This window comes from Gallus gallus, chromosome 2 (assembly GCF_016699485.2).
Source record: "Gallus gallus isolate bGalGal1 chromosome 2, bGalGal1.mat.broiler.GRCg7b, whole genome shotgun sequence".
Classification (NCBI taxonomy): Eukaryota; Metazoa; Chordata; class Aves; order Galliformes; family Phasianidae; genus Gallus; species Gallus gallus.
Genome location: NC_052533.1, coordinates 49,367,547 through 49,392,265, shown reverse-complemented (window position 1 = coordinate 49,392,265; position 24,719 = coordinate 49,367,547). Strand labels below are relative to the sequence as shown.

The 24,719-nt window shown below is 39.6% G+C and overlaps 1 protein-coding gene and 1 long non-coding RNA gene across 4 annotated transcripts in view; one reads left to right on the top strand and one right to left on the bottom strand.

Annotated features, from left to right (window-relative positions):
- Positions 1 to 936: 936 nt before the first annotated feature.
- On the bottom strand, positions 937 to 8,295 carry LOC121109700. Its single transcript, XR_005855649.2, has 2 exons — positions 7,635 to 8,295; positions 937 to 1,046 (listed from the first exon to the last, which is right to left on the bottom strand). It is a non-coding gene; the product is annotated as an uncharacterized LOC121109700 (long non-coding RNA).
- VPS41 (VPS41 subunit of HOPS complex) overlaps positions 7,683 to 24,719 on the top strand; it is a 108,595-nt gene continuing 91,558 nt past the window's right edge. Inside the window, exons 1-2 of one of the 3 annotated variants that reach the window (XM_015281554.4) lie at positions 7,683 to 7,712; positions 11,049 to 11,087. In XM_015281554.4, the coding sequence (XP_015137040.1) occupies positions 7,692 to 7,712; positions 11,049 to 11,087 (60 nt within the window). In that variant the 5' untranslated portion in view covers positions 7,683 to 7,691. 3 annotated transcript variants of the gene reach the window in all.

Sequence of the window (24,719 nt, the reverse complement as noted above, 5' to 3'; positions counted from 1 at the left end):
TGAAAGTTACAGCAGTTATCTGCTTGACGGGAGTATAATTGTGGCTTAATAAAAATATTCAGTTGTTTCTTCTCCAATTTCATGTTCTTAGTTTTTCCTTCCTTCTGCTTTCTCGGTCTTAGTTAACCAGTATTACAAAATACACATACAAAGATAGCAAAGTCAACAGTTCAGTTTGGAATGTTAGTGTAATGGCTATAACCAGAATATTATGCATGGAAAGCATACAGTATTCCTGAGGTAGGAACTCTGATAACCTCATCAATCACTTCCCGTACATTATATACACAATTTAAGTAAGTGGAAAGCTAAGTATTTTTCCTTGAGGTTAAGTACATGTCAAGAAGAAGAAGAAGAAAAGTGTTTTTCACTGTAAATACCAAATAGATTTTCCAGTGATCTATTTAACACTGACTCCATTAAAATCTTCAATAACAGCACATATCAGAAGAAGTAAGGAAAAATAATTATCAGAAATAACACTTGTGAAGAAACAGAATAGGAGAGAATTTTACCAAGCTTGGGTGATTTGACTCCCGAGAGTCAAAGTTAAGATACAACACAGCTACATAGGAAGTGGAATTTTCTGTATCAAAAATTTAGATGCCAATATTTAAAGTATTTATTTCTTATACGTTAATTTTGTGAAGAACAATTGTGAGATTTACAAAAGTAGAAAATGTTGGTCTAAAACTTCTTTTGAAATCAATAAAAAAATTTCTATGAATGTCACAGGTAATAGAGATAAGAATCTGCTTCTGAAGATATTACTTTAGAGGGGCTAGTGTGTGTGCGTGGAGGGAGAGGGTTATTTTGAAAGCGTATACAATAAGTGGTTTTTACATCTTGAAATCATATAAACTATGAGAAGTTCAAAAAGGATACCACTTTTATTTCAGGTGGAAAAGACTTACAAAAGAACTCAAAAACTTAAAATTGGAACTTAAATAGGTACTTAAAATTCACGAAATCTCATGAAAAAGCAATGGACTCAAGCCAATCTGCACCAGTCACTTTGAGAACCAGGATTCTCTGGCTAGTGAAACCTGAAACAAGAATATAAACAGAAATGTCTCATCAATTCAGTGATACCAAGGATTTCCACATGGCACATAAAATACATGACAAATAGCTGATCATACTAAATGTGATAAATAGTTCAGTTAAAGTCACAAATGCATTGTTAAAATTATTGTCACCTAGATAGAAGTTTTTGGAATTGGGATCCTAGATTTTCAATTTCAAATTCCAGAAATGTTAACAGAAGTAGAAAATCCTAGGTTCAAGATAAAGAGTCCTAGCCAATATGTATTTTCTTTTACAAATTGGTCTCACTTGTAATGATGGACAGCAGCTCTTGCAAACTGGAAAGAAGTCCAATTGCTTAAAATTAACATAAGCTAGATATGAACATTGGGATTAAATTTAAGCTACTTCTTAAGATTGTTGTGCCAAACAGTATCTTAAAATTGTTATAGGTGTTACACATTGTTTTCAAATTTGACTAGTCTGAGTGTTTTCTTTGATGAAAATGCTCATGACTCTTACTAAATTAATGTTTGGCCCTTATCGGAAACAAACACAAATGCTGTTATAAAAAGATGAAACCAGTGAATAAGTAGCTGGGAGGAATGTATAAATGAGAAGTGTGAAGAACACTTAGGGCTCCAAATAAGATATGAAAAAAATCCCACAAAACATTCTTGAGGAAGAATAAAAGCATCCATTATAATTTTATACTATAGTTTCATTTTTATGCTTTGTTTCAAAAGGAAGAAAGTAATGGCAATAACTGTAAATTAAAAGCTTAGAATCATAAAATACATATTATAGGAAGCAGAAAAAAAAGAAGTCAGTACTAGAAGAATTAAAGACGAGTAGTGCTTCAATTCGATTGGGAAGGATAATGAATCCTAAAAATTGAATGACAGATAGTTATGGTATGATTCTGATGAGAATGAATAGTAGAGTTATTCACAATAATAAAATAAATGCAAAAGGGGTGAATATCTTGCATTAGTTTAACATTAATAAAATCATATTCCAGTCAGCACAAAGCAAGAAGGATGGTAACAGGTTGGAGACAGAGCAGACAACAGTCACAAAAATGATTTGCAGGGTGTAAAATATCTTTTATGAAAGACTCAGTGGCCTTTCCATTCCAATCCAACCTTACAAATAATTAAGATGTTATTTTGTAATAGGGTTTGAGTACTTATGTGGGGAATAGAAAGCTGATAACAGTGAACTTTTGAAAGTTGCTGGTCAATGATGTTGTAATGGAGTGGGTCAGAAATGATGTTAGACAAATTTAAATGTAAATAGTGATAATATAAAATCATTATGACCTGCAGTATTAGAACTAAGGGGCACTGACCAAAATTGGTAGATCTGTAGTAGAGCAATTAAAAATGGAAAGAAAAAAAAAAACACCAAAAAACCACCAACTTCTTTAAGCAGTAAGCAGAGAATTTCTGGGCATCTTTGCCTCAGGAGAGACAAGCAACATCAGCAGGTCCACGAGAGACAAATTAATGAGTGGTGGATTCATTAGCAGGAGTAGTAAGGGATGGACCTTCTAGTATCCCTAGTGGAACACTAGAGAAAAACATGGGGTGTGGAGCTCAGCAGTTAGGCTTAAGTGTGCTCCCCAAACTGCATCTCTGAAGTGCCACTATAAAAGACTAAGTGCTAGGCTAGGTGGACCACTGCTGTGACCTGGGAAGACATTATTTAACATTCTTTATTTTTCTAGCAGTGAGTACAGCTGTCCTTGAAATTACTTATCAGAAGTGCAGTAAGATCTGTATAATTGGAAACATTATGTCAAGGATATGCTTTCTTTTTAAAAAATTGGCACAAAGAGAGGAATTAATTCAGGTAAATTTCATGGCCCGTGTTAGGGAAGAGTTCAGATTAAATCTCAATGCTATTCTTGTCTGGCTTCATAATCTGCAGATCCATGAAATTCTCCTGTAATATAGTACTTTTTCAATTTCAAACTTGCTCCTTCCTTACCAGACCCTTGATATTTCTAACTATATGATTTTTAAGAAGGTCCCTTACTATCTCTCTCTTTACACATATACCTCTTGTTTATCTTTAAGAAATGGATAATTGTACTGGCTTTTTCTTGTTTACTGTGCTTCATACTTTTTCACCTTCTTTGTGTGCCCTACCCAGCACAAGAAACTATCATTCAATAAACACTGCCTGATAATGGAGAGAAAAAGAGGAAGCAGAAGAAACACAGACAGGGAGAGAGGGTCGGAGGAAGGAAGAAAAGACTAAGTAAAATGCTATTTCTGAAAGATTTGAAACTAATTCACTGTAATTTTGAAAAGTGTCTAAATGTCTGGGAACAGAGATCAACTTTTTAAAAGAATTTGTAGCAAAGTTTTTGATATCCTTATCACTCTTTCTTATAAAAATGGAAAACTGTTTATATTTAGTTATATTTGCCACAGTGGTGAGATGTAGCAATACTGTGTACTTCCCTTTCTTTCTTTGCCTTTTTGATGATATGGCAAACTACACAAGGTAATCTTTAGCTCCAATTAAAGAAGACAGTTACAATGATGTTCGTATTGTACCCCAATGTTTAACAAAAAGTACTTATTTATCCTTGTTAATGACTAGTGCTATGAAGATTTGCATACAAGCTTAGCTTTATGAGCACGGTTTCCCTAGTTTCAAGTCATTAAAATATATTTATATGATTCTTTGATTTATAAATTAAAAGAGCTTTTATAGTCAACGTCTGTTACTTATTTCAGGAGGAAGTTTCATAAAATAGTTTTTAGAGGGGGACAAAAAAGAAGAAAGCAAACATTTGCAAAACCTTATAATGCTAGAAGGTGAAACAGGATCTTTCTTTTAAAGTACAAGGGGAAGCTATGGTACAAATTGAAAGTAGCTTCAAAGAAATAATTCTTTGATAGCAAGTGAAAAAAAGAAAAGCCTTTGCAATTTTCTGTCTACAAACAAACTGCAAGAGGAAAGCCTTTGAACTTATATTGTTCTGACAACAATATTAGCTATGTTTTATCCAGCATAGTGATTTTAAATGCTATTAAATTACAGACAACACTGCCTTTTTTTTTTCTTTTTTTTCTTTTTTTTTTACTGAATAAGAGGTGGTGAAAGTGGAGAGAGATAACCCAGCTGAATATTTTGTTGGATGAATCAGTCCTACTTGAGAGCAACTGAGAGCTCTTGGAGCCTGAAATACAATAATCTCTACCAAATGGCGTGGATACTTGTTACTTGCTAGGTTTCACAGTAGTCAGGAAGAAAGTGTGTTAAAAGCAAGAGATAAAAATTCTAGCCAGTATTTGGAACCTGAATGATGGTCAAGGTCCACTTTTCAATGGTAATTCCAATTTCCCTGGCAAAAGGTAAATAAAAAAATACTGACAGACTTGAATTTTAGAAAGTTAATGGGAATTTCAGTACCCTTTTGTAATTGTTCTGAGGAATTCCTGTCAACTTTGAATTAAACTAGGCACTACAAACATTAAAATCATCATGGTATGTCTGAAATCTTTACCTACAAAGACTTATGAAAAGTGCTATTTTAGGTGAATCAAGTTAAAGCTAGACTATCACTTGAGAAGGATCTGAGACAAACTGCTCTTCCTCACCTTTAAAGTTAGATAGGTCCTAACGAGGGATCCCAAACATTTCTCACTTGTACAAGTAACTTCACCGAAGCTTCAGATCCACACGCTGGCAGATAGAGCACCTTTTATGGTTAGGCTGGAACACCCTTAGGTGGGAAGTGAACTTATGAAGTCCACTCATGCCAAACTACACTTCAACATCTTCTCTCCAAAGGTTGACTTGGATGTTCTTAGGACAAAGTATGCTGAATGCTTCATGTGAGGTGCTGAAAAATTTCCAGACCCACTGTTGTCACTGCAATGTGATGGCTGTCAGCACTTCTGGAGGACAGGGTGTGGGAAAGGCGGTAGAATCAAACTCTAACATGTTAAATTTCCCTGACACAATAAAACCCTATAATCATGGTGGATTGAATTCACACCTTAAGACTAAGGAAGAAGAAAAAAAAACACATTTGCACATTCCTGTCAGACATAAGTAGTATGCTGTAAGTAAATCACATTGTTTATACCACTTACTCTATGTGCAGTGAAAACAGGAACAGCTGTTCTTTGACTGCTCTGTTCGTAACAAATGTGCCTTGTTATATGTTATAATAGTCAAGTTTACAAGATCTGCCATCCCTTCCCTTACACTCTATTTTTTCTTGGCATTTATAAAGTCAGTTATTAGAGCTCATTCTAGGCATCACAAAATATCTCTGTTTAAGAAAAACAAACAAACAAACAAAAAAATCCCCACAGAACTGAAGTTCTAAACTCCTAATCATTTCTTTTCCTAAATGTGGGGGACAAGAAAAACAACTGAACAAGATACCAGGCAAACCTTCCTTTCACTAGATATACAGTCTTCAAGTACCAGATAATATACAGGACACATCCTGACTCCAATGACAGCAATGGTATTTTTTCCTTTGTTTCAAGAGGACTAAGATTCAAGGAGGTCAGAACAAGACTAGAATGAGTTTTCTGAGTAAGCTACAGAGCTATCAGCAAACATCTCTTGCAGCCTCTTACAGAAGTTTATTATGACTCTTGTAATCAGTTACATTTCTTGCCAGCGAAATTCTTCAGAGGACCTCACTTGCCTGATACACAGGAATCTACTTCTCATGTCCAGCCTAAACGCACTGAAAACAGCCAATACCTATTTCCTCTCATGCCTTTCACTTTAATAGCACTTTTCCCTCTTCAGCTCCTTTTTATTTCTAGACTGAAAAAGTCAGCAGAACAGACCCTGAATTTCTGTGATCCTTCCAGTTGTCTTTTGCTCCCTTCCACAGAATCATTTCATAGAATCACTGAATGGTTTAGATTGGAAGAGACATTAATGATCATCAAGCTCCAGCCACCTGCCATGGACAGAGTTGGCACCCACTAGATTTGCATTCATCTTTTTTTGAGCAAAGGTGGCTTGAAATTTACATTTTTTTCCCAGTTGAGGTCTCAACAATATCCTGTACTATGGCAGTTTAACATCTTACCCTCAGCGAGTTTGCTGATGACACCAAGCTTCGTGGTGAAGTTGACACAACAGAAGGAAGGGATGCCATCCAGAGGGACCTGGACAAGCTCAAAAAGTGTGCACACAAGAACCTAATAAAGTTTAACACAGCCAAATGCAAGGCATTGCACTTGAGTCAAGGCAATCCCAGATAGAAGTACAGACTGAGAGAAGAACTCAATTGAGAGCAGCATGCAGAGAACTTGGGAGTCCTGATGGACAAAAAGTTGGACATGAGCAGAAGGCCAATAGCATGCTGGGCTGCATCAGAAGAGGGGTGGCCAACAGGGAAAAGGAGGTGATTGTCTCCCTCTACTCTGCCCTTGTGAGGCCCCATCTGGAGTACTGCGTCCAAGCCTGGGGATCCCCAGTACAGGAAAGAAGTGGAACTGTTGGAGGGGGCCCAGAGGAGAGCCAGGAAGATGATCAAAGTACTGGAGTACCTCACCTATGAAGAAATATTGAGGGAGTTGGGCTTGTTCAGCTTGGAGAAGAAAAAGCTTTGGGGAGACTAATTGCAGCCTTCCAGTACTAAATTTTAGGAATAAATTTTTTATTCAGGGGCTGGTGAGGTACTGGAACAGGCTGGAGTTTTCAACTAGATGATCTTTAAGATCCCCTTAAACACAAGCCATTCTATGATTCTGTGTGCTGTCCCTACATGTATACTGTCAGGATAGCATTTATATACTTTTTTGCCACGATGCCTTGATGGCATCTGGTAACTGACTAAAAAATTAAGTTTTCTTGTATTATCTCCTTTACAAACGAAATCTATTCATGACAGTTGCATATCCTCGTATTGGCACAGTTGACTGAAGGCTCTCCCTCAACCCAGTGTCAGCCTCTCAGTGTGTCTGCACGGGACAGTCATATTTCCTCTTGACTGAAGTCTGCCTATGGCAATGAGACACAACTTTTGCTGTCATGGGATCATAGAATCATTAAGGCTGAAAAAGACCTCTAAGATCATCTAGTCCAACCGCCCATGTACCACCAATATTACCCATGTTACCAATATTGCCATGTCATGGTAATACTATCTGCATTTAACTTCCACTCTATGACCTTACAATCATCTGTTTTCAGCCTAACAGCCCAAGTTGTTGAGCATTATTTTCAATTCTGGGCACTGATAGCGAGGGTGAGGACTTGGTACATTAACACCGTTGATCAACCTCAGATTTGGGGCAACTCCACTGGCAATGCCTGAATAACAGAAAGCACTGCCTAACTGCTTTTTAGCTTTGGTTATATTTTTAAACACATAAAAGAAAGCAGTTTAGATTCAATCAAGGAACTCAGGTCTTCAGTTTTAAAAAGAGAAAATCCAGCAGCACTTGGAATTGCAGAAAGAAATGCAGGCTTTATAAGGTCCTCCTGCCACAACAGTCCAAGTGCTGTTCCGGTGAGCTCTCGTCAGTGGGTCTTATCCTCACAGACAGCAGATACACTTGGGAACAGCAAGAAAAAAGGACAGACAACCAAGCCACCACAAACTACATTACCCAGGTGCCTCCGCCCTCCGCCTTCCTGCCCTCACATGACGGCTAGCTGGCCGCGCCATGGCGGAAGCTGCGGAGAAGGTACAGGCCGAGGGGGGCTGTAGGGGCACTGCCCCGCCAACAGGCGAGGAGCTGGACGGGGAGCGGGAGCGGGGAGGCCCCTGGAATCACAGGGCACGGCGAGCGTGAAAGGCGGGGTGGGGGGGCAGCCCTGGCGGCGGGGCTGCGCGGGCTGGCGGTGCGGCGACAACAGCCGTTGGAACCTAGCTGCGCTAAAGGAAAGGAGATAGAGGAGGAGAAAAAGAGCGAAACGTCCAGTCCCCCCCCTCCTCCTCCGTTAGCTGTGTGTCAGAGTTTGAAGTAGACGACCGGGGGTGAGGGGTTCCGGGTTTAGGTGACACCTGATATAGAACCCCCAGCAGCTGGGGCCAGGTGATTGAAATGCAGCTAGCACCTTTGCTGGGGAGAGATTAAGGGGCTGAAGGAAGGGAAGGGGCCCTCTGGAATGGATGAGAAGCTCACCTGTGGTGAGTGGTGCAGGGGATGTGAATTCATCTCAGTAGTGGAATCTTCTGAGGATTGTTGCAGCACTTTAGTGCTTGTGACCCGTGGTTCTCTGAAGGGATGATCTTCAATAAAGCGCTCCCTTTCCAAACTCGCTCCCAAGAAAACAATAAAATTAAAGCTGGAAATGAAGTTCCCTGGCTCTCTGAATACTTTCTCAGTATTTTCTCACTAATTTCTGTGACTTCCTCATCTGTTTTCTCTTTCTCTATTCTTAGGCTGTTTGAGCAACAGCATTTGCTATCTGTCTGAAGCATTCTTCCGATTTTACCCTAGAGTCTGAGGCCTACTAATGGCAGTCATTCCTACGTGATTTGAGATTCTGGTCATCTACAGTTCCCTGCTGAGGAATTTCCTTTCCACAGTTAGAAGTAGAAGTGGGGTACTGTCCTCTTGCTTTGTGCATTTGGTGAGAGGGGAAGCAACCTGACAAAACCCCAGGATAGTTACAACTGTGGTTTGCCTGTGCTGGTAGGAGAGTTCTGAGGAAAAAAGCTTCCCTCAGTAAGTTGCTAGCAAGTGAGTTAGTTAGTATGAGTTGATTCTAAACACCTTCAGCAAAACTGTTGTCAGGGAACAAATACAGTTTCTGCATTTGTTTCCCAAGCCAAAACTCCTTTTGAATCATTCAGTGATGTTTTCTTTAGTTAATCATCAAGACCATAAAAACTTGCCTGAATTTCTGTCCTGTTTATGAAATTTTGCAGCAGCGCTTGCAGTGGCTTGCTAATACAACAGCGTTAGCAGCGTAGATTGGTATTCTCACGCTTCACGTAGACTGTTTATATGAATCAGCTCTTGGTGCACTCTGACTTTGTAGGGCACTGTTTTCCAAGGATGGCCTTTCACATAACAACTTGCAATTTAGTGTAATCTTTGTTGTTTTAAGTGACAAATGGATGTAAGGATCAACAGCAACTAAGCTGTAACTTTGCTGTGTGCCTGAGTGAGCCAGTCTGTGTGGTGTTAATTAGTGAGCTCTCTTTGAGAGTTCTTGTCACATTTTTTCCCTACTTCTTGTTTTTCTGAGTAACCAAAACAATTAAAAAGCATGGGGAAAAATGTAAGTGGTGTAGCTGCCCTAAAAAGTCCTGTGTAGCAGCAAAAATGTCACTTGTTCTAAATGCTTATTTAGAGAAAACAGATTTTTTTTTTTTTTGCTCCAAACACATTGTCCTTCTGATATAAACTATGTGAATCATATCAAAATATCAAAATGATGTATCTCTCATGTTTGTACAAAGGAGTTGAGTATGCAAATCTTAGTGTCCAGAAAACAGGCAGATTTTATGTTAAGAATCTAGTGATATTTTGCAGTGGACTGTGTGCGTTGTCATAGCTCGTCCGATAGGCTGCCAGTGTTCATCCTGATATTTTAGTTCTCATCATTTGGTTATTATATAACTTAAAATGCACAGAGATTCTACTCATATATAACAAAATTGCTGTTTTCTGAAAGGTAACTATTTATTTAGTACAGATGGGGAGACTGAGCCACAGTGATAAAAGTTAAGCCTAAACTTAAAGGATACATGAGTTTTAATCCCTCTTCACCTTTTTTTGACTTCCATATTCCTTCTACTTGCACTTTCTACTTGTAAATACAGACTATGTAGATAAACCACATACCCTAGGGAATGGTTAGAGATGGACCTGGCTGTATGTAGTAAGATGGCAGCAATCATGGTTACATCTTGCAGTGAGTTTCAAGTACAAAAACACAGCTTTTCTTCTGTCCCATACCCCATATCTGTAATCAGTTGTGATGGTCACTAAAGGTGAACCTCCAGTAATGCAGACGAGGCATTTGCAGGCATTTGCTTTCTGCCTAAAGGTGACAGTCAGTGCCTTTTATAAATGGGGAAAATAAATAAACGTGGTAAACTAAAGGTGACACTGGTCATCAGTGCATTAATTTTTCCCCTTCCCTTTCTCCTTAAACTGTTGGTAACTGTCTTTTTTTTTTCTTTTTCTTTTGGCTTCTCGGGTGAAATTCCCTACCTATTTATCATAGTATCCAAATATTACTTTATAAGATTTGAAATGCTGTCTTCTCGCTTGCTCATTCTTTGCTTGTATCATATTTTCTTGTTAAAATGCTTACATTCACTGCCAGCGTGTTACTTGCAACCTTTTATTGCAACTGATAGCAATAAATACGTTAAGTAAATCTTCATTTTGCTGACTTCTTTGAGGAGGCATTGCATCAGCAGATTTTACCAGTGGACAGGTGAGAGATTAGCAGGAGTCAACGTAGATTTTTTTTTTTGGTAGGACAGTAAGATCCATTGTCTTGGCAGAGAGAGATGCTTTAAAGGTACAGTTGCTTCAAAGGCAAGAGAAAGCCACTTGGTTTGCGTTGGTATATGATAGGAAGGAAAAAGTCACTAAATTCTGATTTCTGTGGAAAATGGCTTGAAGTTATTTAGTTTTAAAATAACTGTACTAACAGTTGAGTACAAAAGCTTGTTGCTGGATAACAAGAAAATGCCATTCTGCATCGTGAGTCAAGGCATGAGGCACTGCTTTGTAAAACTTAGTGCTCCTGGAGGGAAGGAAGGCTTTCACAGAGGGCATGCTTCATCCATCCTTTTAGGGCAGGGAACAGTAGTCTCATAGTCACCTGGTGCCACTGAGTGTCAGTGTGGCACTAGATTAGATGCGCATGATGTAGGTGTGAATGGGAAGGTTAACAACTTCTGGAACGTTCAGAATCACTGAACTTTGAGTTGCTTTCATTTTTGTCTCTTAATAAAGGTTTAAAAAATACTTCACAGGGGGAACTATTGCTTATTCGTTTAGGGTTATGTATGTACTTTCTAATTTTCTCCTTTTTCTTTGCACTGTTTTCAGGAAACCAGGTCTAATGAGGAATCAACAGATGAATCTGAGGTAAGCCTGCTACTCCTCTGTCGGTTTGGAAAAACAGCCATCACTGGTTTGTTTTGGTAGCTGCTTATTTAGAAGTTCTGCTGGTACAATGTAGCAAGGAATGTTAAGCTGCACTTCAGTTATTTAAAAGGAGTTGTGATTTGCTATTAAATGCTTCTTTATATTTAAAAATCCACAGTCATCAAATTGTAGGAAAGTAAATTAAGTTAGGAGAAAAATTCAAGTGTACGCACATCTGTTTCCATATGAAAGAAATGAAAATTTAATTGACAGTGTAATTATATATGCACTAATACAACATTAAAGTAAGATTGTTTTTTTTTATCTAGTGCCAAATCTTCACACTTCAGACATAGGTACTAAGCAGGCGCAAATCCTAAGCTGCAGAGTGGTGGATTCTGCAGAAGCCATAGCAGTGGTTTCAGAAAGAATCTTTTTGCAAAGGGGTAGTTTGTCTTCTGCTTTACAAACAGTGGCTGTGGTGGCACTGTAGGGTGCTCCTAGGAAGAAGCAGAGATTTTTTTGGCCCCAGTGTGTTGCTGTGTGGAGCAGCTCCTGAGAACTGACTCTCTTTGGGGTTGAAACTAGATGATCATTGTGGTTCTTTTCAACCCAGGCCATTCTATGAGCTACGACTTTTTGCCTAGTGTGAAATATTTTCATTCTAGAACCACACTCGGTGTGGAGGGGCCTTAATGTGAAGTGCTTGTAAACGATGACCAGACCAAATGCTCAGCATTATGTAGAATAATAATCCTCCTCTACAAAGCTGATATTCACAGAATAGTGTGTATGACTCTGTCAGTTTTTTTCCTGCTTTAATGCCTATTGCAAATGAGGGCTTGTGTTTCTAGTGTTTTAGTGACCTTTTAACACTTTAGTCTATTTCAAATGAATAATTTACAGTGGAATTAGTATAAATGTGTTGCCAGGTTATTGGGCTTTTCTTTATTTTTACTTCAAGGAAAAATAAGACGATGCAGCTTTCGTCTGATCAAAGGTGGTATAAAAAATAGTGCTAGGACCACCACATCTAAACGTTGTTAATGTTTATTAGTACTATTTGAAGGTTAGGCATTGATAAGATCAAACTAATAGCTTTGCTCTTACTTCTTGTGATTGTAAATCTATGCGATTTCTTTTGGGTGGTGCATAGTTTGGGATGGATCTTATGGGGGCAGTTTGAGAAGGTGGGTCTCTAATCCTTACAGCCAGTGTCCTCTTTGAACCATTAAAAATAATATTTAAGGCATGGATTTTCTAGAGGTCCTGCCATCACAGTAATAAAGGTTTTTACATATACAACTGGTTGCACTTAATTTCATTTAAATTGTTTCCATAAAATTGGAAGTTATTACTGTTGGTTTCAGAGAACATATGATGTATACAGGTTATATTACAGAAATCTATTTTGTTATGGAGGAAGATAATTTTAAATAACTGTTTTTGAGTAAATGATGTCCCTGTCTGGACTGGATGTATAAACAAAATACAGAATGTGGTTTTTTTTCTGTACTTCTTACATTGCTGTGCCATTGCCTTATTAAAGAATCAAAAGCGCAGTGATTCTCTTTTATGCAGCAACTCCTTTAATGTCATTCCTTTATTAGCAGTTAGTAAATAACGTGCTAATCCTATTTTGCTACCTGCTTGATTTATTTTGAATGGCATGTTCTTTATCAAACACCAGAATGTTTGTTTGCATAGGCTTGGTGGTAAAGTTTTATAATAAACCTCAAATGTGGGAGTCCACAAAAGTGACCATTTTGAATATGTGTCAGTTAAGAGCCCCTCACTGTAAGTTTGGTTACAATTCTCTCTTCCTAGTAAATTCAGTTCTTAAAGCTGCTTAAATGTGTTTAATACTTCCCATCTGCTTAAGTCAGAATGTGTTCTGACTTAATCAAGAGGTATTAATTAGCAGAGATGATGCATCTGTTCAGCAGACATTTCAGTGTGTGCTAGCGCTTATAGAAATGCAGTAAATCTTTCCTGATTAACTACAGTACAGACTTTTATTTCATATCTTTACATATCTTATGGTGTTTTGTAAACTTAATTTTCATTTAGACAGGCTGATATGATGAGGAAGCTGTGTATCTAATGCTATATTTTAGTTCTCAAAAGAAAAACCTACTTGGCTTGCTATGTATTTCTCTCAATCACTTTCTTTGTTGTGTGTTTCATTTTGTTCATTTGTTGTTTTGGTTTGGTTTTCTTCTGTGTGGTTTGTTGCAAATTGTGCTTATGAAGTATACTTGCTTAACTTCTCACAACTTCGTTATCAAGTGGGCTGCATTTGAGGTTGAGCCTGTTCAGGTTTGTTTGTCAGAAAAGTCCTAGTATGATGAAGTTTCAACAGCTTGTTTGATTTTATTTTGCAGCACCTAGGGCTGCATGTTGGGACTGTCACATATGATGCGACCTTAAAAACAGACAAGAAAGTAGTCTAACTTTGGGCTGTTCATAAACTGTGGAGGAAAAAAGTCTTAAAAATTACGTATAGTCTAAGTCTGACCTTCTGATTTCAAATTATTTATCTGTTTTTTCAGTGTGTCTGTTTCAGTAAAATCCTACTCTTCTTAACTGAGTTGTTTTCTCTCTGGCAGATCCATCTTAGATTTTTCTAGTGAATTAGCAAAAGATGGTGTTAATAATCTGTCAGAAAGTACTCAAGCTTTCTTCTGTAGCAGTGCAACATGGTGGGAAAGTGGGATGCACAAGAGTATTTTTCTGGCATTAAAATTGTTGCTGCTTTGAAAGTTTTGCTTTTAATAAGAGAATCCTGTTATATTACATAATGGACCGTTTTGAAGTGTCCTAAGGAAAATATTATTTTACTTCCAACTGATTAAACGAAATTCATGAAATGGAAATGGAGCCTTCCTTCTTGATGAAAGAATCAGAGCTAAGTTATCATCTGGAAATTTGGCTAGTTATTTATTAATGGTGTTTTTTCCTTTCTAATTTACTACTTCATAGAATCATAGAATGGCCTGGGTTGAAAAGGACCACAAATGATCATCTAGTTTCAACCCCCCTGCCATAGGCAGGGTCGTCAACCACTAGACCAGGCTGCCCAGAGCCACATCCAGCCTGACCTTGAATGCCTCCAGGGATGGGGCATCTACAACCTCTTTGGGTAACCTGTTCCAGTGTCTCATCACCCTCTGTGTGAAAAACTTCCTCCTAATATCTAACCTAAACTTCCCCTGTCTTAGTTTAAGACCATTTCCCCTTGTCCTATCAGAGTCCACTCTCGTAAACAGCCATTCTCCCTCCTGTTTATATGCTCCCTTCAAGTACTGGAAGGCTGCAATGAGGTCTCACTGGAGCCTTCTCTTCTCCAAGTTAAAAAAAGCCCAGTTCCCTCAACCTTTCCTCATAGGAGAGGTGCTCCATCCCTCTGATCATCTTAGAGGACCCGCTCCAAGAGCTCCACGTCCTTCCTGTACTGGGGGCCCCTGGCCCAGACGCAGTACTCCAGACGGGGCCTAACAAGAGCCGAGTAGAGAGGGACAATCACCTCCCTGTCCCTGCTGGCCACCCCTTTTTTAATGCAGCCCAGAACAGTTGGCCTTCCGGGCTGCCAGCGCACACTGCTGGCTCATGTCCAGCTTCTCGTCTACCAGGACCCCCAGGTCTTTCTCTGCAGGGTCTCTCAAGGAGATCTTCCCCCAGTTTGTATAAATACCTGGGATTGCCCTGACCCAAGTTGGCATATGAGCTGATGGTCCTGTTCCAATACTTACTTCCATTACAAGGACTTTTTTCAAAAGAAGTGTCAGTGGAATCATAAAACTAGTGCTTTGTCCCATAAAACAATTCTGTGATAATGTGAGGTATTGCACTGATTTCTGTGTGCCTTGCACTGCAGACTTAAGTTTTTGTTCTGTATTTTCGGCCTGCTAAAGAAAACAAGGAAGGCAGATGCTCATTTTATGCAAAAAGTTTTGAAGAATAATAATTTGTATTCTTAGAGTTAAAATGTTGCATTGATATGTGCCTTGCTCTTTTTTATTAGGTACTTGTGTTTGTTAGTGATCATCTCTCTGTGCTGTATAGCACTGTATGTTTCCATTTGAGCACTTCCACCACTTCCATTTTTATGTCTCCTAGTCTTAATTTTTTTGCCTGTTTCCTGATCTTTGATTGCCGATCCCTTGTGTATAGGATATGTTCATTCAATTTGCTCTTTTAGCTATTTAAACACCATATTACTAAATCATAGGAGAATTTACAGTGGGGAAGGTATTGTGGAAATCCTTTGTTAACTCAATGTTTAGACCACTTATGTTGGCTTAAAGATATCTCACGACCATACACTTCTTCCAGTGAAACTGATAGTGTTTTTATTCTTCAGGGTTTTTAAAACAGATCTGAACTTGAGCACAGTTATGAAATGTGTAAGCATTAAAAGGAGGGCAACAAAAAAAGCCTTGATGTTTTCTTTTCCTTTTCAGTGCTTTCCAGATCTTTGTCTTGTGTGCTAGGTCTGGATTAGGTCAAAGCAATTAAATCGTTTCAAGTAAATAAAGCATCTGGTAAAAAAAGCTCCTTGTCATACTCAGTTTCCATCAAAATGTCCTCTTAACATGGAGTGCTGAGCACTGGGCTGGAAGAGGTGAGCTCTTCTTGTGGCTAGTAGCTTTTGAAGGAGCATCACTGTTGCAAGAAAAAATTAATGAGAAGTAGACTTGGGCACCGTAATTCAGTCCAACTTGCAGTTTTTTGTTTTCTGTCTGACCTTTTGTAAATCATTTCATGTCATCATGCCTTCTGTCTTTATTATTGAATAACTCTATACTAGGTTGCCTTTTTTTTTTTTTTTTTTTTTTTTTAATTTCCAGTTTTAAAAACATGAGCCAGGAGAAAAATACTTAGGAAACACATTCTGTTTCACATACCTGAGCAGTCTGGAGACACATTGCTTCTCCTTGCATGGCTTTAAGTGACATTGGCCTTTTAAACAGGGAGAAGGGAAGGAAAATACATATAAATTCTAAATAGAAAGTTATCTTCCTTATTAATGAGAAAATGTATCATGCAAATTATTTATCAATTTGAGTCAGTAGGATGAGCGTGGTAAATTATTTATTGAAGTTTAAATGGAATTTTTTCATATATTAATTAGAAAAACAAGTTTACAGTGACTGGTAACTAACATAATATACATCGTTAGAGGATTGACTTGCAGGAAAAATGGATTATTGCTAAATTCTTCTAACATCTTCTCGTTTGGGGTGAAAATTACATACTTCATTTAATGAGCTATTAATATTAACCAAAGTGCCTGTTCTGCCTGTGTGTTGTGGAATATGTAAAAAGTAAAAATACTGCTCAGGTTACAGAAATGAAATGCAATTGCAAAGCTGGTGTGTTAACGGAGTATGCAGATGTGGCCTTTCCAAAAGACTAAATGCATTCATCTGGGTAGAATAACACCAAGGGGTAGAAAATGTAAAGCAGTGGGAAAATTCAGCTGTGAGCCTTCTAGCTCTTTCACTCTGGTGAGTGGGTGAAAGTAACTTTAAAAATTACTGTTCCCAAAACTGCACTGTAGGGCTTTCATACGCAGTACATCACAAGGTGGCAACTGCTCAAGTAGGGTTTGTGAAGGAAACAAATGCTTGCCCAAGTTCCTTACTCAGCAGAGGGAAAATACAAGTAGAAATGCACAGTTCTGTTGAGAGTTGAACTGTTTGGATTTTTCACTCCTGGAATTGGATGTGGACATGGAAGATAAAACAGCCTGTTCTGTGCTGCCTCTGAGTATGGTATGGTTGAAGTGGATGGACTGATCCTGTGTTGGTTTGTTTATTTTTTTTTTAATTCCTGAAGTGGAATAGTGTAAAAGTTTTCAGATATTTTTTGCCCTACACAAAACTATCAGTAAAAGAAAAGAAATTGGTGGGAGTTGAATTGGAACCAAGTCTTACTATATGGACTTTACCACTTTTTCTATTACATGCCATTTATGATGATTGCTCATGTGCAGTATGTTGTCTGTGTTATTTCTGCTTCACAACTTGCTTGATGACCAGCTTCTTCAAACCTGTGTGAGTGAATCTTCAATTGGTGTTCTGGAAATTTAGTGTGACACTCTGCATACCACAACAGTTTTAAGAAGAAATAAAATGCTCACTGCTTTGCTTTTCTTCTGTGTGTTATTTCATACTCTGATTGCAGCCCTTTTTGATACGTATTCACAGACAGCCATATCATCATAATTTCTTGCTCCTCCTGTGTATCTGCATTTTCCCAAAGAGGCTGGGGGATTAAATAAATCCCTGAAGAAAATGCATGGGAGAACAGAAAACTGCTGTGTGAAATTTAACATTGTAATCCAGATTTGCCAATCTTACAACCAGATGCTGGGAAGGTATTGGTGATTTGCCTTAGAGGAATCATAAAGAAGCTGGATGGCAGGTTATGCACTTCACTTCCTTCACTGAGCTAACATCACTGAATTTTCACCTTAGAACTTGAGGAAAATGGTTTTTAGCTGTGTAAGTCCCAAATGTGACTTCATGGCTTAGAAATTTTAGTCCTTTGCTTTTTTGTTGTTTTGTATAGCAGTAGTTATGGAATAGAAACCAACTGTACAGACAGGTAGCTCAGTCTTTTTTCGTATTTATTCTGAATGATTGTGACATTTATTCCAAACTACTTTAATTCTTGCAGAGCCCGTGTTTACGTAGCGTTAAAATGCAGCAGTCTGTGTAACCAGGTCTTTTACAAAGATAACTCTCTCCCTTGCCCACCTCAGTAATTTGCATCTTTGTTGATATTGTTACCAACGTTGTCACTTGAAATCAGTAATTTTGTAATGTGGCTTTGTTTTGAAGGAAACTGTCTTTTCAGTTTTTGGTTAGGCAGGGTAATGAATTAGACCTCGAATGTTTATAGCTTTCATTTGCTGCTGCTTTACCTGCGTTTGAACTGGTGACTTGAATCATAGAATTGCTCAGGTTGGAAAAGACCTTAAAGATATCGAGTCCAACCACAACCTAACCACACTACCCTAACTCTAACAACTCTCTGCTCAATCATGTCCCTGAGCACTACATCCAAACGGTTTTTAAACACATCCAAGGAAGCTCCCACCTCCCTGGGAAGCCTATTCCAGTGCTTAGCAACCCTTTCAGTAAAGAAGTGTTTCCTGATATCCAACCTAAACCTCCCCTGGCGCAACTTGAGGCCATTTCCCCTCATCCTGTCACCAGTGAGAAGAGACCAACCCCCGTTCTCGCTGTAATCAATTTTCAGGTATTGGAAGAGAGCAATAAAGTCTCCCCTCAGCCTCCTCTTCCCCAGACTAAACAGCCTCAGTTCCTTCAGTCACTCCTCAGAGGGCATATTCTCCAAGTCCTTCATAAGCCTTGTTGCCCTTCTTTGGACCTGCTCCAGCACCTCAGTGTCCTTTGTGTATGGAGGTGCCAAAACCTGAACACAGTACTCGAGGTGAGGCTTCACCAGTGCCATGTACAGGGGCAGGATTACTTCCCTAGTCCTCTTCACCACACCATTCCTGATACAAGCCAGGACGCCATTGGCCTTCTTGGCCACCTGAGCACACTGCTAGCTCGTATTCAGCCAACTGTCCAAGGTCCCCTTCCATCAGGCAGTTTTCCAGCCACTCCTCCCCATGCCCGTAGGGTTGCCTGGGATTGTTGCGACCAAAATAGTGGACACGACTCCTGGCCCTATTGAAGCTCATACAGTTTACCTTAGCCCATCGATTCAGTCTATCCAGGTCCCTCTGTAGTGCCTTTCTCCCCTCAGGCAGATCAACACTCCTTCCCAGCTTGGTGTCGTCTGCAAATTTACTAAGGGTGCGCGCAGTCCCCTCATCAAGATTGATGATAAAGATGTTGAATAGAAGCAGCCCCAGTACTGAGCCCTGGGGGACACTGCTCATGATCGGCTGCCAACTGGATTTAACTCTGTTGACCACAACCCTTTGGGCCTGCCCCAGTGGAGCATATGCCCATCCGAACTGTGGGGAGCCAGCTTCTCCACAAGGATGTTGTGGGGGACAGTGTCAAAGGCTTCACTGAAGTCCCGGTAGACCACATCAACAGCCTTATCTTCATCCAGTAAGCGGGTCATCTTGTCATAGAGTGAAATCAGGTTTGTCAGACAGTATCTATCATTTGTAAGCCCACACTGACTGGGTCTGATCCCCTGGTTGACCTTTAACTGGTCCATGATGACTCCCAAGATTATCTGTTCCATAACCTTCCCTGGCACTGAGGTGAGACTGATAGGTCTGTAGCTACCAGGATCATCTTTCCGGCCCTTTTCGAAGATGAGCATCATATTTGCCAGTCTCCAGTCCCCCCCCAGGACATCCCCGGTTAGCCAGGGCTGCCGAAGAATGATGGAGAGTGGCTTGGCAGCCACATCCACCAAACTGCCTCAGCACTCTGCAGTGCAATCCATCTGGCTCCGTGAACGTGTGAATGTCCAGCTTTCAGAGCATGTCCAAAACCATCTCACTGTGGATTATGCAGGGCCTATGCTGTTCCCATCCCTATCTACCAGCACAAGGGGCTGTGTTCCCAAGGAGTAACAAGTCTTACTATTAAAGACTGAGACAAAGAGGGCATTAAGTACCTCAGCCTTATCCTGATCCTTAGTCACTGTGCTGCTCTCGGCATCCAACAAGAGATGGAGATTCTCCCTAGCCCTCCTCTTACTGTTGATGTATTTATAGAAATATTTATTGTTGTCCTGCACCTTAGAGGTCAAGTTCATTTTTAGCTGGGCTTTGACTTTTCTCATTTTCTCCCTGCACAGCTTCACTACGTACTTGTAATCACCATAAGTAGTTTGTCCGCTCTTCCAGAGACCATAAACTTTACTTTTGTTCTTGAGTTCCAGCCAAAGGTCTCTGTTCAGCCAGTCCAGCCTCCTTGCCCATTGGCTCGTCTTCCGTGACTTGGGGATGTTCAGCTCCTGCACCTTTAAAATTACTTCTTTAAAGTATTCCCAGCCTTCCTGGGTTCCCATGCCCTCCAGAACTGCCTCCCAAGGGACCCTCTCAACCATGTTCCTAAAGAGGCTAAAGTCTGCCCTCTGGAAGTCCAAAGTGACAGTTCTGCTGTCTCCCCTCTGTGATTCATCAAGGATCGAGAAATCTAGCATCTCGTGATCACTACACCCCAGATGGCCTACAGCCTTTACTTCCCCTACAAGACCTTCTCTGTTAACAGACAGCAGGTCCTGGATTTTTCTTCCCCTTGTTGGCTCCTTCACCAGCTGTCAGGAAGTTATCTCCCACACACTCTAGGAACCTCCGGGACTGTTCCCTCTGTGCTGTATTATAAATCCAGGAGATGTCTGGGAAGTTGAAGTTCCCCGTGAGAACAAGGGGGAGAGACCTTGAGACCTTACCCAACTGTGTATAAAGTGTCTTGTCCACCTGTTCATCCTGGTTGGGTGGCCTGGAGCAGACTCTCAGGATAATATCAGTCTTATTGGCCGTCGCTTTTATTCTGACCCATAAGCTCTCAACCCTATCATCACCATCATTAATTTTCACACATTCACATTCTTTCTTAACATAGAAGGCTACATCACCACCCTTCCTGCCTTGCCTTATCCCTTTTGAAAAGTCAGTAGCCATCCATCACAGCTCTCCAGCTGTGCGAGTCATTCCACCATGTTTCTGTGATGGCAACTATATCATAGCTTTCCGACCACACAATGGCCTCCAGCTCCTCCTGTTTATTGCTCATGCTGTGTTCATTAGTGTAAAAGCACCTGAGCTGGGCCTTCTTTTGAATGGGAGTAGCCCTGATACCCTCTTGACCATACCCCAGTGTTTCCGTAGCCACCAACCTCACACCAACCCTTCTGTTCTTCCTATAAAAGGGTGAGTCATCCTTCTTCACCAGGGCACAAGACTGTGGGATCCTACTAGCACATCCCCATCCCACAAGCACTGGCATGTTACATACAGACTCCATTCTAGTGGCCCGAGCTACTCCCCCTCCCCCCCTTCGTTTCTAGTTTAAAGCTTTGTCAATGAACCTTCCCAGCTCCCATCTTAAGACTGCTTTCCATAGGTGGGATAAGCTACTTCTATTGGTTGCCAGCAGGCCTGGTCTCATGTAAATTGAGCAGAGGTCAAAAAACCCAAACTTCTAGCCTCAAAGGAGTCCAGTAAAGCACACAGTATTTAAATTCAGCACAGTAAATAAGATGACAACTTGCAATAACACTTTGTTTTAGATCCTTTACTATCTAGCAAACCAGGCTTTTGAAGGTTAAAGGCCTTTGAGGTTTGGATTGCGTTCTTTTATTTTTATTTTATATTTTTTCTTAGCATTTTTCTAGTGTTAGAGATTGCACTGAGAGAAATTGAGTCGGAATCCTAATCCTGAAAATGACACAGGCAGTCTCTTTACCATTGAGACAGGAACAGAAATCTGGAAATTGTATTATAGGGTGGAAAAGCAGTTATGATGAAGTTGCACTTTGCCATATGTAGATATTCTGCTATAATTCTCCTTGTTGGCTCTGTGTCACTTGTCTCTTCAGCACAAGTGGATATCTGTCCCTCAACAGTGGATATCAGCATGTTTTCTTCTAGTTTTGCTTTGGGATTTATTTGTTTCTTTTAAAACAAGGTAAAATGAAGAAATGAACAACCAGGAAGATGGGGAAGATTGGAATTCTGAATGGCAATCTATGTTTCTTGTTTATACAAAATAGTGAGCCAATACTATTTTTACAATAATGGAACAAATGTTAGCTAAAAAAGCACAACACAAATAATTGCTGTTTTCATCAAAAAATATTTTCCTTAAATGATTTTTAACAATAACTGGAACCTAAATGCTGGTTTTGAGAAGAAGCCTGAGTTAATTTTGTGACTCCTGTGACAGAAGTGGTGAGAGTACATTGTTTTTGTGGGAGGCTTCCTTCTAATACTACACTGACAGAGATAAGTACTGAAGAAGTTGGGTGTTCCAATGCAAGAAATTTGACTTCTAAAACCATGCAGAGGCAAGTTGTCTCCTCCCACCATTTCTGTCCAGAACTGGTCACCATTTTCTAATAAAGTGATCTTTTCAAATAAGATCAGAACTTCTCTGGCATATATGCTCCATGCAGCATATACTAATATCAGGAAAGTTTACTTGTATCTACTGCAATGAAACAAAAAACATGCTCGCTTTTAGGGTAGAGGGTTGTGGAGAACTGTCCAGAAATATTCTTCGATCCCTTCTTAGATTATGCAGTGATTCCAGTTTAATATGAGGACTGCTCTGAAAGTAATGCCTCCTTTTTTATTATGTTGCCCTACAACATCAGAAGCATGTGTTGCGGTATGGCAGTACAGGTTGAACCTTCCCATCAGTATTTCCTTACAATTTGTTGCTGTGTGACAGATGGCAGCAGAGGGGCAGTCTGACAAATGGCATCTGGAAGTGCTTATGAAGCAAAGATTTGTGATTGAATTCCTCCATCTAGAAAAAAATTGCTCCCATTGATGTTTGTTGATGGTTACAGAACTTTTATGGAAACCAAACAGTGGATATTAGCACAGTGAGGCGGTGGGTTGTGCATTTCAGGAATGGCGACAGCAACATGAAAGACAAGCCACGTTCTGGATGGCTATGCACAGCTGCACACCACAAAAAATGAATGAAGAGTTTCTCCATCAGCACATTCACACGAATCAGCTAATGCTGATGACTATGCTGAAAAACAGTGTTTCATAGCTGAGAATTAGCTCAAGCAAATAGTGTTATTGTGCTCTTTGCATCTGTTGTAGTTTCCATGGAAATAAAAAGGAGGCATTACTTTCAGAGCAGCCTACATATATGAAGTTCAAAGCTTTTACCTCTTGTCTTTTAAGTGCAAGTAATAATGTGATGCCAGCAGGAATAAAGCAAGCGTAGCATTTATGGATACTGTTCTGTGCCTGGTAAGTAGGAATATAAGAGTAAGAGGGAGAAAGCCCTTCAGCCCATCACAACGATAACAATGCTGGCATACTTAAAATTATGAGTATGATAAGACACTTAGTAGACTAAGATTAGGATATTTTCTTCATTATCACGTTCTCAAATAAACAAAACCAAATGAACAGAAAACTCACAACTGTCAAACCATCCGTTATTATTACTGAACTCAGGACTTTAAGATTTGATCTGAAGTGGAGATTGAAGGGATCTCCAATCTCTGTTGTCACATTATGTTACTTAAATCATCAACAGGCATTAGCAATTTGTTAAAAGCTTCCTTTCCATAATTTTTAAAACTGCTTTAAAAATATTAAATCCCCTGCTTATTATGTCCCATACTGTTCCTTGGCTTAACTTTGTAATTCACTAGTTGTATTCCCGTGTCTTACAAATGGGTGATATTGTTCTCTAGCATATGTTATCTTTTTGTAACTCTTTGTGAAATACAGTAAAGCAGGAATTAAGAAATGATGGATACAGACATTCCTGGGATAGTACTGGAGACATGGAAGTTTGTGTCTGGTGATCTGGATTGCCAGCTTGTTGAGGCGGAGCATAGGCTAAATACAGTCTGGGTAATGAGGACTAGAGATGACTGACTGATGGAGCAGTGAATCTCCTTTCCTGAGCCGCTCACTACAAGGAGACCGTTTTCTCTAAAATTCTGTAGGAATGGGGCTTAGCAAACCTGAAATCAGATTTGTTTATGAGTCAGTGCTTTGATATCTCTTGAATCTGAATGAAGAGAGATAAGGCCAAAAGAAAGGTTTGGGATCTGAGCTGCAGAAGATAAAAGACTGAAAATAATCATAACATTTCGTTACTAGACCAAAGGAGTTATTATGGCCAGTGTAAGAAATCTCTAGGCGTAGTAATGAGGTGAAATCAATAGTTTTGTTTTATCTACTCTGGTGTTGGGCAGTGTGAGCTTCCTCATACGGCTTGCAATAGCCTTGCTTCTCAGACCCCACAGAGCCCAAGCCAAGCATTGTGCAGCCTTCCCCGTACATTCCTGCCCTATTCAGCACAGGTACAGTGAAAGGAAGGGCTTGCCCATGGCATGTGGTTCAGGCACAGTGTGCAAATGCCTGCTGGTAGCACAGATCTCAGAGGTGCTGGAAGGTGCTAGAAGTTCCTCCCTTCCCTCTTCTCAACAGGGTACCACCCACTCCAATGGGTATTCATTACTCCCATGTCAGCTAGGGGATTTGTAGAGAAAAGACCCTCAAAAATAAAATGTATAAAACCAATGCAGACCTCCAATTAAGACACCACTTCTATAGAAAGCTAACTCTTGGAGATTTTTATCCTTTTGGTCAAGTCAAGAAGCTGTTGAGAGAGCCTAGATTTTATCAGAAAAGCAATAGTTGATCTACTGGATATTTTCCTGCACTTTGTGCTTCTGTATGTATAGAAGAGAATTAAGTAGTTTTCCATGGAGACTGCATTCTGGGACTAGAAGCCTTTTTATATATTTTATTTGTTGTTGAATTTCTGTAGTAAGTGAACCTACCCCCAGCAAACCACAAAGGATGTGATTGTTTAATTTTTGCATAACGGAGGGTGCTCTTTGAACCTTTAAATCAACCCCAAAATAAATGGAATTTATTTCTTTGGTTTGACTCAAGATTTTCACAAGTTCTTGAATGAA